A 14,457-nucleotide genomic window follows, 5' to 3' on the forward strand; every position below is an offset into this window, starting at 1 on the left:
GTCCCAGGTCTTTTGCAGACTTCAGCAGGTTTTCCTCCAGGATTTCTTTGTACTTTGCTGCATCCATTTTGCCCTCTCTTCACAAGCTTTCCAGGCCCTGATGTAGAGAAGCATCCCCATAGCATGATGCTGCTTTATGGTAGGGATGAGGTGTTCTCAGGATGATATGCGGTGTTAGGCTTGCGCCAAACATAGCGCTTAGCGTTGAGGCTAAAAAGCTCTATTCTGGTCTCATCAGACCATATAATCTTCTTCCATTTGGTCTCAGATTCTCCCACATGCCTTCTGGCAAACTCTAGCCAAGATTTGATGTGAGTTTTTTTTTTCAACAATGGCTTTCTTTTTGCCATTCTCCCATAAAGGCCAGTTTTGTGAAGAACCTGGGCTATTGTTGCCGTATGCAGCGTCTCCCAGCTCAGCCGTGGAAAACTGTAACTCCTTTAGAGTTGCCATAGGCCTCTTGGTGGCCTGCCTGACTAGTGCCCTTCTCGCCCAGATACTCAGTTTTTGAGGACGGCCTGTTCTAGACATATTCACAGTTGTGCCATATTCTCTTCATTTCTTAATAATGGACTTTACTGTGCTCTGGGGTATATTCAATGCCTTAGAAATGTTCTTATATCCTACCCCTGATTGGTGCTTTTGAAGAACCTTATTCCGGATTTGCTTTTAATGTTCCTTCGTCTTCATGATGTAGTTTTTGTTAGGAAATGTATTTAACCTGAAATCATGTGAAACACCTTAATTGCACACAGGTGGAATCCATTCAACTAATTATGTGACTTCTAAAGACAACTGGTTGCACCAGAGCTTATTTAGGTGTGTCATAGCAAAGGGGGTGAATACTTATGCAATCAATTATTTTCTGTTTTATATTTGTAATTAATTTAGAATAATTTGTAGATTTTATTTTTCACTTTGACATTATGGACTTTTTTGTGTGTTGATCAGTGGCAAAAACTCCTAATTAAATCCATTTTGATTCCATGTTGTAACACACACATTTTTTTATATATATATATATATATATATATATATATATATATATATATATATATATATATATATATATATATATATATATATATATATATACACACACATACACTGAGTGTACAAAACATTAAGAACACCTGCTCTTTCCATGAAATAGACTGACAAGGTGAATCCTGGTGAAAGCTATGATCCCTTATTGATGTAACCTGTCAAATCCACTTCAATCAGTGTAGATGAAGGGGAGACAGGTTAAAGAAGGATTTTTAAGCCTTGACACAATTGAGACATGGATTGTGTATGTTTACCATTCAGAGGGTAAATGGGCAAGACAAAAGATTTAAGTGCCTTTGAACGGGGTATGGTAGTAGGTGCCAGACGCACCAGTTTGAGTGTGTCAAGAACTGCAATGCCAGTGGTCGAAAACGGCTCATTAATGAACGAGGCCAAAGGACGATGACACGAATTGTGCAGAGCAACAGACGGGCTACAGTTAGTCAACTGACAGTCCAGTACAACATTGGTGCAAAAAGACCCATAAAAGAATGCACAACTCGTCGTACCTTGACATGAATGGGGTATGGCAGCCAACGACCTAACAGAGTTCCACTTCTTTCAGCAAAACACAAGAAACTGCAGTTGCAGTGGGCTAAGAAATGAAAACACCGGACACTGGAGGATTGGAAAAACATTGCCTGGTCTGGTGTATCCCAGTTCCTGTTGTTTCACGCTGATGGGAGGACTAGGGTATGGAGAAAACCACATGAGTACATGCATCCATCATGCCGCGTGTCAGCATTGCAGGCTGGTGGTGGTGGTGTGTTGGTGTGAGGTGTGTTTTCATGGCACACATTGGGCCCCTTGATAAAAGTGGAGCAACGTTTGAATGCCACAGGATATCTGAACATCACTGCCAATCAGGTGCATCCCTTCATGGCAGCAGTGTATCCATCTGCTAATGGATTTTTTCAGCAGGGTAATGCCCCGTGCCACAAGGCTAGGATTGTCCAGGAATGGTTCCACGAACATGACCGTGAATTCAGCATACTGCAGTGGCCTGCCCAGTCACCAGATCTCAATCCAATTGAGAACAAGCTTTTTGGACTAGAGATCCACTACCAGCCAACTTGACAAATGGGCCAGCATCCCTATGGAATGCTTTCAACACCTTGTAGAGTCCATGCCCTGATGAATTGAGGCTGTTCTGAGGGCAAAAGGGGGTGCAACTCAATATTAGGAAGGTGTTCCTAATGTTTTGTACACTTTGTGTGTGTGTGTCTATATATATATATATATATATATATATATATATATATATATATATATATATATATATATATCTCAAATCTCAAAACTTCAGAAATGGTGGTGGTGGTGGAATTCGTTTTATTTAATTGTTTTTTATATTAATTTTCTAATAAAAATGGAATGCTAAGTCAAATGGCAAGGAAGACTACATTTGTGGTTGTATCCTGAGAAATAAAAATTAACATTGGAGTGGATATTCTTTAGCTGAAGTTATTGAATGGGATTAGGATCTAGTTTACTGTTATTGGATCTAGTTTACTGCTTGGTTTCAGGGTCTAGTTTACTGTTTGGTTTCAGGGGTTATGTTGGGTAAGATTGTCAGAACCTGGAATGCTGCTGCTCCTGAGCTCCTCCTCCTACCTGCCTTGTTGCTATTGGTTCCAGTCTCTGCGTCTTGCTGCTTGGTTGTTGAGGAAGTAGATCAGGTGCTCTGCAGGTTATGTCTGTGCATGCATGTTGAGCTGTGTGATGCTGAGGCTCCAGTCGAATTCTGTCCTTTTACCTGTGAACCCTTCTTCCTCCAAACTGCAACAAAATAATCTTCATTGTCATTTGCATTCGGGCTCCTGTCCAGCGATAGTATTGGGACAGATGCATACAAGTACAGGGGGCTCACCCAGTAAAGGCACCATCACGTGAATGCAGGGTGAGTCATGCAATCGGGGGTTTGCTGGTTCCAATCCTAGTGATTTGCCGATGTTGGCTTGTTATGTAAATGCATATTCTGTATTTATATAACAAGTGTTGAGAGATTTATTATCACATAACTTTAATACTCGGAGGAATCGACTATTCCAAAGTTCCGCTGTGTTGCTAAGCAGATGCAGAGCTTGATCCAAAGAAAGCAATTCTGCTAAACGCAGGTTTAAATCCTTACAAACATTGTACTTGTGATATAAACAAAATACTCCATGAATAGTCGTGTGCTGTTTATTTCATTAAGGATGGTCATCGCTGTAAACTGCTCCCCCCGTCCTGGTTATTGGGCGCCCCTCATTCAGGGAGTAACTCCAGAACTGTTGAATGTTCACTGTGCATCGTCTATTCATCTATCCCAATATTTGTTGGGGGGAGAGCCAAACAATTAGTAGTAGGATACCTATAAACACATTTTAATAGGGACCCTTTCCTTCGCTTTTTTGTAAGGTTGCAATCATTCAGATCAGTTCTGAGTTCTGCTGCTGCTGTAGTAACCCATGTTGTTCCTTCCTGTCCCTCCTGGTGTCTCCAGAACTGTTGAATGTTCACTGTGCATCGTCTATTCATCTATCCCAATATTTGTTGGGGGGAGAGCCAAACAATTAGTAGTAGGATACCTATAAACACATTTTAATAGGGACCCTTTCCTTCGCTTTTTTGTAAGGTTGCAATCATTCAGATCAGTTCTGAGTTCTGCTGCTGCTGTAGTAACCCATGTTGTTCCTTCCTGTCCCTCCTGGTGTCTCTTGAGAGGGCAGATTTCTGTCCACATGTACTGTTGGTATTGCTCATTGGGAACTTCTTAATGAAGCTGCTCTAAACTAAAGGCATACTTGTTTCTAGCTGGCTGTCCAGCTTGGTGTGGGTTGACCATGTGTCTTTGTTTCCTGTTTCCAGAGATTGGGATTGTTTAACCATGTGGGTTCTGCCTGCTCTAAGAAGGCTAATGGAGTCCAAGGGTTGTAGTCTCACATGATTTCTCAGGGATCAGGAAGCAAGAGCCAGGGAGAGAAATATGAACTGTTGGTGGGTTTGGAGCAACAGAACTCAGAATCTGTTCAGAATGAATGTAATCACCATAACCCAGTGAATGGTCATCTGCTAGAAACCCGGGTACCCACTGCACATCCTGGCACTTTGGGCGCCCCAATGGGGGAGGGGTTTGCAGGTTTTTTTTGGTTTGTTTTTTTAAGAATCTGAGGGCTGATTGTTATTTTGTTTTTCTCAGCCTTGATGAAGACTCCTGTCAGAAGTTTATCCCATTCATTGGTGTAAGTATCGCTCTGTGTTTGATATCCTGCCTGTCCTATCCAACTCATGATTCTCTGTACTCTGCAGTGCTGGGAGGATGGTTCTGTGTTTGATATCCTCCTGTCCTGCTCATGATTCTCTGTACTTTGCAGTGCTGGGAGGATGATTCTGTATTTAATATCCTCCCTGTCCTATCCAGCTCATGATTCTCTGTACTCTGCAGTGCTCAGAGGATGGCTTTGTGTTTGATATCCTCCCTGTCCTGTCCTGCTCATGATTCTCTGTACTCTGCAGGTGGTGAACGTGAGGATTGTGGAGCAGTCATCTGCAACGTCAGGTCAGAACTTCCTTTCTCAAACCCTCTGATTCACGAGGGCTGCATCAACAGTGGCTCTGAACGTGTCCTTTACTTACTTGAAAACTCCTAGACTGAGTGAACAGGATGCTCCCTGGAACTGAGTCTTTAATTAAATACATTAAAAAAACAAAAACAAAAAAAAACATATAGGCTGTTCTTGATATTGGACCAGGCTTCCATGTAATTCAGATTCTCAGCATACAAGTTCTGTTGGTATTATTAACTTGTAAATGTTTTCTTTAAACACCTGCATTCTTTTGTACAACATGTTTCTAGGTCTCTTTAGAAAGTGCTGTCTCTATCATCCTTTATACAAGACCTTCAGCTGGAAAGAGACAGCCCCTCGATAGGAGACAGCCCTGAAACACGTGTAACAGCACAGTCTAAACCAGGGATCCATCAGCAATACCAGTGCAGAGACTAAACAAGTTGCTTATTGGAGCTCAGGAGTCATTCAAGAGCTCCATGCTAATACCGCTCCCTCCCCTCCCCTCCCTCCCTCCCTCCCTCCCTCCAGGTGACTCTGACGATGCAGCCCCAGTGGGGTCTATGCTGCTCTCCTCCACCCCCCCTCAGGTGTCTCCTGTGCTGAAGGAAGCCTTGCCCACACCACCTTCCTCTCCATCCGTCACCACTGGCTTCTACTCCTACAGGTACTGACAAGGGGATGAGGAGGCTGGGGGTGGAACGGGGGAGGTCTTTATAGTTCCAAATAGCTTTCTTGTCCAGTCCAGATGAAAATGCTGGTCTTGGAAACAACTGGAAAAATTGATCATGCACCAAAAGTGTTATTTTCTGCAGAGATGTTTGACCATAGAAAGGAAGGAAGTGTAGTGCAGTGCTGTATGCTGTTACTTGAATCACACCCTTTGTTTGAGTTCTAATCTCCAGCCTTTATAAATGAGGTATCGTTTTGAAGCAGATTATTAGCTCTGCTGTACTGAAGGATTATCACAGGTCTCTTTCTTACATCTTTATTACACTTACAATCATTGAGAGGCTCCAATATTGAGTTTTTTTTTATATAACTGGCTGCCATCTTACACAGACTTTTGTTCTTTTTTGTTTTTCTGTATATTTTGCTTCCTGACCTTGAGTAATCCTGTGACATTGTGCCTGTACCACCCTCAATCCCTGTGTCTGTGTGCTTTCCCTGCAGTACCCCAGGCGGTGGCCAGGGGGAGCTCATGGGGCTGCAGGTGGATTACTGGGTGTCGGTGCAGGGAGGTGAGAAGAAGAGGGACGTGGAGAAGAAGGACTCCTCCTCCAAGAACTCGCTGAAGTGCACCTTCCTGTCGCTGCAGGTCAGCCGCCTGCCCCTCTCGGGGAGCGATGCCTCCCCCCAGCCCACCATGAATATGACTGTCGTCACCAAGGAGAAGAACAAGAAGGGTGAGCTCTCCTCCTGCCCCACAGACACTCATAAAGTACCCACCTTCTTAAACAGGTTTTTAAACGGCTGTTGTCCTTGTCTTTGTCTTCTAGTGATGTTTCTGCCAAAGAAAACAAAGGACAAAGAAGTAGAGTCCAAGAGCCAGGTCATTGAGGGCATCAGCAGACTGATCTGCACTGCGAAGCACCAACAGACCATGCTGCGGGGTGAGCGCACTGCAGTACACACACTCGCACAGACACACACAACACACCCTGACACACACCTCCCCCAACACAGACACTTACACAGACACACACACATACTAGCTATATGCACATCCTTGACTGTCATCCTGTGCATAGAAGACATGGCAAGGTTCTAAAGTTAAACAGAATTTTCTGCTTTAGTAGTTCATGGGTACGGACTTCATTTTGTGATTTGTAAGAAGTTAATGGGTCACGTGCAGGGACTTCCTTACAACAGATACCACTGTGCACAGTTTGAGCAGCCGGAGCCCACAATGCAGGAGGTGACATAGCTAATACACGCAATCTATTCAATGAGATTAGGATAGCAGTACTTTATGTTAAATGGGTTAATACATTAATGCTTCTGTCGGGTGTCTCATTGTAAGTTTTACTTTGCGGACCTCTTGCACCCAGACTGCACAAGATCTGTTATACAATATGAGACGCCCTAATAGCGCTGCACAAAATGATGACTCAGATGGAGCACTCCACAGAAATCAGGTGCTGGCAATCAGGAGAAGGTCACTGGTGTCAATCAGGCTGATTTACCATTCAAAGTGAAGAAACCGCTGCTTGGATTTGTGATCGCTGCTTTTCCTAGGCTGGAGAGCAGGGGTCCACACAAACCCAGGCGGCTGTTTCACTTGGAATGATAAGTCAGCCCACTAGAGGGCTTGATCCAAATAACCGAGTAATCACTTCATGCAGCACTGCAGCCTCAACACAACGTATTCACTTCTATTAAGCCGTAGTGCCTGTTGATGAAGGCTCTGTGGTCTGTAGATGTCCACAGTGGGTCAGCTACCAGACAGTACGCCTTCACCAAGAGGGCACTCTCACCATTGCTGTAGAAAATGATTTTACCCTTTAAAAAAATAAATGTGTGTGTATATAGATAACAGTTGCAACCTGGAGCTTGTAGATCTATGGTTTGTTAAGCCAGTTAGAACAGGTTTTGAGCAGCGTTGTGCCAAAGCCCTGGTTCTCAGAAGCCCCGCAGGCTCACATTGTCTCCCGTCTCCCCGCAGTGCTGATAGATGGAGTCGAGTGGAATGACGTCAAGTTTTTCCAGCTGGCAGCTCAGTGGTCGTCCCATGTCAAGCACTTCCCCATCGGCATCTTCGGACACTCCAAAGCCTCCTACTAACTGAGGGGGAACCCACAGAACTCCTGTAGCCACTTTCAGCTGTGTGCCAAGATTCAACCGGTTGACTGATGGCCCACCTCCCTCCCACCCTCTCTCCTGTCCGACGGCCTCCCTCCCGTCCTCTCTCCTGACCAACGGCATACCTCCCTCCCTCCTGACCGACAGCCCGTCTTACTCACAGCCTACCTGGCTGCTTTTCCGATTTACTTTTTGAAGATTTTAAGGAAATGGGGTTGACAAAATCTCAAATTGACTTTTTACATACATTTGAAAACCTAATAAAATAAATAATTTTAAATCATTGACTAAAAAAAAAAAAAAACAACTCCCTAACAGTAACAAAAGTAGGACACACGCAAACTCACTGTTTCATCTGAAGAGTGCAATAACTTGTAAATACAGCGAAACCTGAACTAACCGCTGGTCGCCAAGGGGCATCTGTGCTTATTCCATGTACCACTCTGTCAGTTATCACCTGCTCAGTAGGAGCAGCTGATCCCTTAGTTTGGAAGACCTTTTACTGCATGAAAATGGATAAGATGACAATGCATAAAAAGGGATGCATTAAGATAAACAGGGTTATTTAACTCTAGAGGGGGAAAAAGGATATTTATTTTATATTAATTTTCCATTCATTTATTATGCCAGGTCTGTCCTTTTTGTTTGTTATTTGCCTAAAGTGCTCCCTTTTCTCATCTTGCAATGAGAATCACAGTGAACAGCAGCCGGTCGAGCCCTGTGGTCCTGCAGGGGCTTCCCCCCTGCCACTTTATAGGTGGAGTAACAATTGGTTCAGTTTAGTGGTTCACCACACAGTTGCCTAGCGAGGAACGGAGATGAGCAGTTTACCAGCCACATGATCACTTCAGAAATACTTAAAGGGACTAAATAAATTGAGCATTGAAGACACACAGAAAGACCTCTGGTGGAAAGTGAATTTATTCTTTTAGTATTGCTAAATGCAGCACCATTTGAGTGGTTGACAGTTACAGATGATACCACACATACTTTACTTCAGTGACAACGAGCAGATTGGGAAAATGTTCAGTTGTCAAACACAGTGGCAGCAATGTGCCTTGATTTTGATTTGAAATAGAGGTGGGCAGGATGGGCTTGTTGCTTTTTAAACGCCTTACCAGCTTGAACAGTTTAACTCTTAAAAGCCTGCACTTGCGGAATTCCTATTTAAGATATGTAAAAAAGGTGCCATATACATGGTATCTAGGGCTTCAGTACCTGGTACAATGGCACTAGACTATAAAATAAAACTTGCCTTATCAGGCCTGCACATTTATCTAGAATTTGTTTCTGCAATATCTAATCTCCTGTTTCTGTTGCATGAAAACAAGCATAAAAACTACAACAAAAAGGTAACCGAGAATCACAGTTTGTGTCACATTGTTCACATAAACTAGGTCTTTTGGACCCAGCACTGCAGAAAGAGATTCGAAGGCATAACGATGGCAGTTGCCTGTAAGCAGATAAAAGCTGAGAAACTCCTAGTACTTTTACTACAGGTTTCGGGTTCCTGTACAAACCACTGCGCTCCCCTTCTTCGTCTCAGTTCACACCCATGTTAAAATGAACTGGAATCTGGAGTAGCACAGACTGCATGGAGACAGGCACATCCGTACTTGCAAGCAACCGACTCAATCTTAGTCTGTGAGCTCAGGTGCTGGAATTAAATGACAGCCACACTCAATGCAACCATTTGCTAGAAGTTAGTTTGACACACAAGCAGTGATTCGGAACGAGATCGCAAACGTGTGCGTCCTGTGCAGCTAATCTATGAAGCGCAGTCAATATAAAACGTCATTGATCAGCTTCTGAATTCTGCCAACAAAGCATTTTGTTCAAACAGGAAAAACTAAACATAACAAGTTAGCTGTGAATACACAGTTGACGTGCCCTGTCCCAGTTTTCATTACTGTTTAGTAGTTGAGCGTGCATTTCCCTTGCTTGTTCTTTTAAAATAGCTGTGTGTTGCTGTGATTGATAAAAACAGAACTTTCATCCATCTCCAATAAAATGACAATACAAATAAAGTGGAATAGCCTCGCAAATCCAAGTTTCCCTGCTAATAGTCTGCATTCCAAGCTTACATTTACTAAACATGTTGAAGTAATTTCAACCTCAGAAGCTTGGATATAATGGGAAATGAATAATAATAATGTTTTAAAAGTGAATAACTTTGTATACAAGAAGTCTAAAATGTTTACTTGAAGGAGCTGTAGCACAGTTTTAATAAAACAATTATATTAGAATTTACAATTTAACATAAGTCATTCTATGGCAAAAGATGTCTAAAAGTCTTCAGAACCGCACAGGGCATCTTCAATTAAAAAGGGACAAGAAAAAAAAATTAAACTCTAAACCTTTTATATGAATTGTGATTTATAGCTTTTATAGTGTTAAGTTTTCTTTTGCCAAATGTACTGTACCATAGTTGTCCAGCTTTGGGGTGAAAGGGACACTTGGGAGGGAAATCCTTGTAATATTGAGTTGATCTTGTTTTAAATGTGTTGATGTTTGTATCTTTGTTTTGTCTTCTCTGAGAGGTTGTGGGTGTTTTGGGTTTTTTTTGTATGACCTGGGAATGTGCTTCAATCTGTTTTTAAAAGCCCAGCTCCTTATCAAAGTTGCTGGAACTTCTAATTTCTCTTAATTCTATCTCCATGGTTATCAGTAGCGTCTCTTTATTTCCACCCCTCGCTGGTTTTCGCAGATGGAGCCTGTGCAGTTCTTACTAGAGACACATGTCAATTGAATTAGTGTTTTCATAGCACTGTGGTTATCCTATCTGATTGACTGTCCAATCTGTGTTGTAGGAGATCACAATCAAACTGGCACTGGTACACATGCAGAAAGCATGACTGGAATAAGGAGGGGTGAGAGAAATAAGTCTGGAAGAGGAGCTGGGCTTTTCAAAACAGCTCAGTGTCATTTGAAGCTTCCTGCTTCTGGAGAACAGTTATATACTTATATATAAACAGTTATATATACTTATATATCGTTGTTTTGTGTCCAGTAGTTGCACTGTTCAGTTTAAATATAATGCCGATTTAAGAATTCTGGCCTTACAGAAGGAATCTAGGCAAAAATAAAAAGGAAGGGATATAAACCAGGTTTCTGAAAAATCCTGTTTTGAACTAAACGGTGCCATTTTCTGGCCATATAAAAACAACAGTTGCTCTATAAGTGCCCAAACCTTTCAGTGTTTGATGCAGTGCCCTTTAATCCTGCAGATTCCTTATTCCTACTCAGGAACCAAAGTTACTAATAAAAAACCTGAAACTGTGTTCCCTTGTGCAGCGTGACTGCGCTAGCCCCTGATGGAGCTGCAGTGTGACTGCGCTGCAACCTGATGGAGCTGCAGTGTGACTGCGCTAGCCCCTGATGGAGCTGCAGTGTCCTGCTTTGTCTAAGTGTAGAGCTCCTTTAGCTCTGTAAATACTGTATTTATTGTATAGTTACTGTTTTTGTTACAAGCTGTGCTTTTTTTTTTTAAATTAGCATTAACTTGTCTACTGCACTTTCAGTAAGGAAGCCTGGGAAAGCTTTGTGGTGGTTCACCATGATTTGTATCATTTTAAAAGGCCTGGTCAGTATACAAAGAGCACACTTTCACCCCACTTCTGTTAAAGTGCCAGTTACAAATCAAGTTTATAGAGCCACCATACCTGTAGTTCATATAGATTATGGCAGTGCTATCATCATTTATGTAACATTTTTTTCTTTCAGAAGTGAAAAACCGCTTTCATATCCAGTAGCTGTTGATGTTATAAATTGTTTCTAAATCCTAACAAAAAAAAATTGCTAACATTCAGCCACATTGGTATCTAGCATTATTATTAATAATTATTGTTAATACTAAAATTGATACAAGACATAATGTACATCACTTGGTACATAATAGGGTTGTAATTCCATCAAGGGGGTTCAGTGTAATGATAAACCACGAGAGCGAAACCCCAGTCAGTGTGTGTACAGTTTGAGTGTCTTTGCTAAAGTACATGGTAACAGAATACACAGAACCAGTTTTGTTTCTCTATTGGGTGAATTAAATGTGTTCACAGTAGCAAGTCTGTCCAACGGAACTTGAATTTGTCTGGTTTTGCCGAATTCTCTGAGGTTACACAAAGTTCATACGACTCTGTTTTTTTTTTTTTTTTTTTTTTTTTTTTTTACTTGCGTTATTCTGCTCCCCAATTAAAGCTGGAAGCAATTGGTACTGTGCAATGCAATTTACTTTGAAAAGTTGACATCAAGAGAACTAAACATGTACAGCGTCTTTAAGTACAGCTTAACTAGGAAAAGAACGATAATAAGAGACTGTCTTTGAACCCTGTGGCTTATAGAAAAGCATTGAGGCACAGCTTATTCATATAGTCAGCACTGACCTACAGTAGCACAAAACATCTAAGATTGGATCAGCCCATAGCCAGCCGGGATAAGCCACCTCTGAATTTTGTTGGATCCATGGTTATCCTTGGATCCCCCCTAGAATCTGTGGCTGATACAATCCAAGGTAATTCCCTGCTCCAGTAACACCCAGCAGTATTGTATCCAGGCAGATTCTAGTCTGACCCCTTCAGTCTTGAAGGTGGAATAGCCATGTAAAGTGGAGTGCAAAGGGCAACCCTCACTCTAATAACACAATGGTCCTCTTTGCAAGGCTCCAAGGTTGGCCTTGAAAGGAGAGTGATAACCAAGGGCTTAAAAACCATTCCCTTACTTCTGATCAGCAAGACATTATCACTGGTACTCTTGCCGTTGTGATGAAGATGGCAGGGTTAACTTCAATTTGGGATCTGCACATTTTTTTTCAAGACAGCACTAGTGGATTTAAAATTAACTTGAAACCTGGAACCTAATCACTTCCTGTGCTGTAGGCCACATGGTCAGATTGCTGCTAGAGCTTTGGGAGTGAGACTGACAGCACAGGACGTGATTGGTTAACAGGAAGCAGCAGCAACTTTTAATCTATGGTGGTCGTGTTTTTTTTATTTTTACTTTGACTTGGTTAGCACTCCCTAAGCCAGCTATCAGTGCACTGAATCATCTAGGCATGCATGAAGGGACTTTGCCTCTGTGTGTGTGAGAGCGTGTGTCATTTCATTCTGACTGTGTTCCTCTGCTTTTTCCATTCTTTATGTCTTAATGTGAAGGTTGACAAACTGATCTGTAAACAGACGATTTGGAACCATGCGTCTCTCTGTATGTAACCTGTGGCCATGACCACCGTTTTCTGGTAATAAAAAAACACTAATAAAAAAAAAAAAAAATGTACAAATCAATACTCTGCAGCCTCGTGTCCCCAGTTCATGCTTCAAAGACCCTTCTGTCTCTCTTAATGATGTACGCCTGTTTTCACAGAGCCCGATTAGCATGGATTGCTGACTACCTTACCTAAGGTAGTGTAACGTTAGGTAGTGCAATCCAAGTGCTAATCAGTCAGTTACCATTGATGGAGATTTTACCTAGGTTTAATCCTATCCTAATCACATCAGTGCTTTATCTACAAATCAGGCCAAGTGACCTACGGCATAGGCGGCAGCAGTTTATTTATTTATTTATTTGTTTGTTTCACTTTGTGCCCACAGGGCCAACACAGGTACATCTCAATAGTGCAGATACAAACAGAGACCCAAGTAGACCAAACTCAATCATAAACACAACAATTATACACCCAAGCTATCGCACAAAAACACACGTATACATTCAATACCCAAATATATTAAGTACAGATATTTAAATTACATTCCAGCTAAAACAAGTTCACCTGAAACACAGAATACACTGAGCAGCAGTTTTAAAGGCTTGACAATGACACAATGGAAACGGGAAGGGCATTCCATAACCCCAAGACTGTGCCAAAGAATGAACAACCACACAACTGAAGCGAAACGGACTGATGAGCAGAGCAGACCCAAATGTTGCTACAGCATCAATATATTGGAAAAAAAAAAGCCCCAGTTTTTGTATTTGGAAATCTGGTAACCCTACTTTATTGGGACCCCCCAAATTTACTCTGGTTCTGTCATTTTCTTCAGTTTTAGAGTCCTGGACCCTCAATGGGAGAGTTTTTGAGAGTCCTGTGTTATGTTTGTTCTTCAAACATAGTTTACACAAACCAAAGTATTAACTGTTTTAATAAATGAACTCTCACCTGCTCTGTACAGAAGCTCTTTTGAAGGTCGTGGTCGGTAGGCAGGAACCTTAGGGCTCCCAAAAAATGTCGGAGGCTGATCCCTGAGAAAATATATTGGAAAACAAAAATCCCTTTTTACTTTTCCAGTTGGAGTTTAAACTGATACACCCGACTTGCCTAACAGGGCAACGTATGAAATGTTTTTAGCGTTTGGTAAAGGTTCTGTTTCTATGAAGAAGCGGTTCTGTTTGGATCGATAAACAGAACTATTTGGACAATACACATACTAAGCTGTTGCCATGGACAGTCTTGCAATATTCCTGGCGCTCATCATCACAGGATGTCATATAAAGTCATGAAACGTTAGTGCTCTGTTTTTAACATTCTATTGCTAAGCGAACTTGTGTATTAAAACACAACCCTGTTTACAGAACGACGTTATTCACGCAATACGAAATCTTTTAAGATGCAGGAAGACATTTTAAGAGTCATTTCGAAAACAGCAGATGCGAAGAACGCACTAATCCACACCCAGCACACCTGTGGAAAGGAGAGAGCTCCGTACTGCTTACTCTTGGCATTGCCATGTAAAAGGTAATACATTACCGTAAATTACCTTCCACCGAGTTCACCGTTCGTTTAGAAATAATACAATACTTCAATAAAGATGCCATTATTAACGTTTTTTGGAGATTATTTGCAGCAAGGATTTGCAGATGGCAACACTTACAAGCATCATTTAAAGAACCTCCCCCGCCGCCCCTCCTCCACCCTTTTGTATAATAAATGCCTGCTTTTTTGTCATACAAATGAAATAAAAAAAACGTTGTATAAGGTTACTTTAAGCAAGGGTTTCATGTATTGAGCAACTCCGGAGGCTGAACGTACTGTATATCTAGAAAAGCAGTGGTGTTAAATGTGCTATTT

At 41.8% G+C, this 14,457-nt stretch overlaps 1 protein-coding gene across 2 annotated transcripts in view; it reads left to right on the forward strand.

Annotated features, from left to right (window-relative positions):
* LOC121324100 (phosphofurin acidic cluster sorting protein 2-like) overlaps nucleotides 1-12,680 on the forward strand; it is an 89,523-nt gene extending 76,843 nt beyond the window's left edge. For both annotated transcript variants that reach the window (XM_041265570.1, XM_041265571.1), the window contains exons 19-24: nucleotides 4,229-4,271; nucleotides 4,546-4,588; nucleotides 5,127-5,262; nucleotides 5,769-6,001; nucleotides 6,095-6,208; nucleotides 7,261-12,680. In XM_041265570.1, coding sequence (XP_041121504.1) covers nucleotides 4,229-4,271; nucleotides 4,546-4,588; nucleotides 5,127-5,262; nucleotides 5,769-6,001; nucleotides 6,095-6,208; nucleotides 7,261-7,379 — 688 coding nt within the window. In that variant the 3' untranslated portion in view covers nucleotides 7,380-12,680. The remainder of the gene's footprint in view (nucleotides 1-4,228; nucleotides 4,272-4,545; nucleotides 4,589-5,126; nucleotides 5,263-5,768; nucleotides 6,002-6,094; nucleotides 6,209-7,260) is intronic.
* The last annotated feature ends 1,777 nt before the right edge of the window (nucleotides 12,681-14,457 follow it).

This window comes from Polyodon spathula, chromosome 12 (genome assembly GCF_017654505.1).
Source record: "Polyodon spathula isolate WHYD16114869_AA chromosome 12, ASM1765450v1, whole genome shotgun sequence".
NCBI lineage: Eukaryota > Metazoa > Chordata > Actinopteri > Acipenseriformes > Polyodontidae > Polyodon > Polyodon spathula.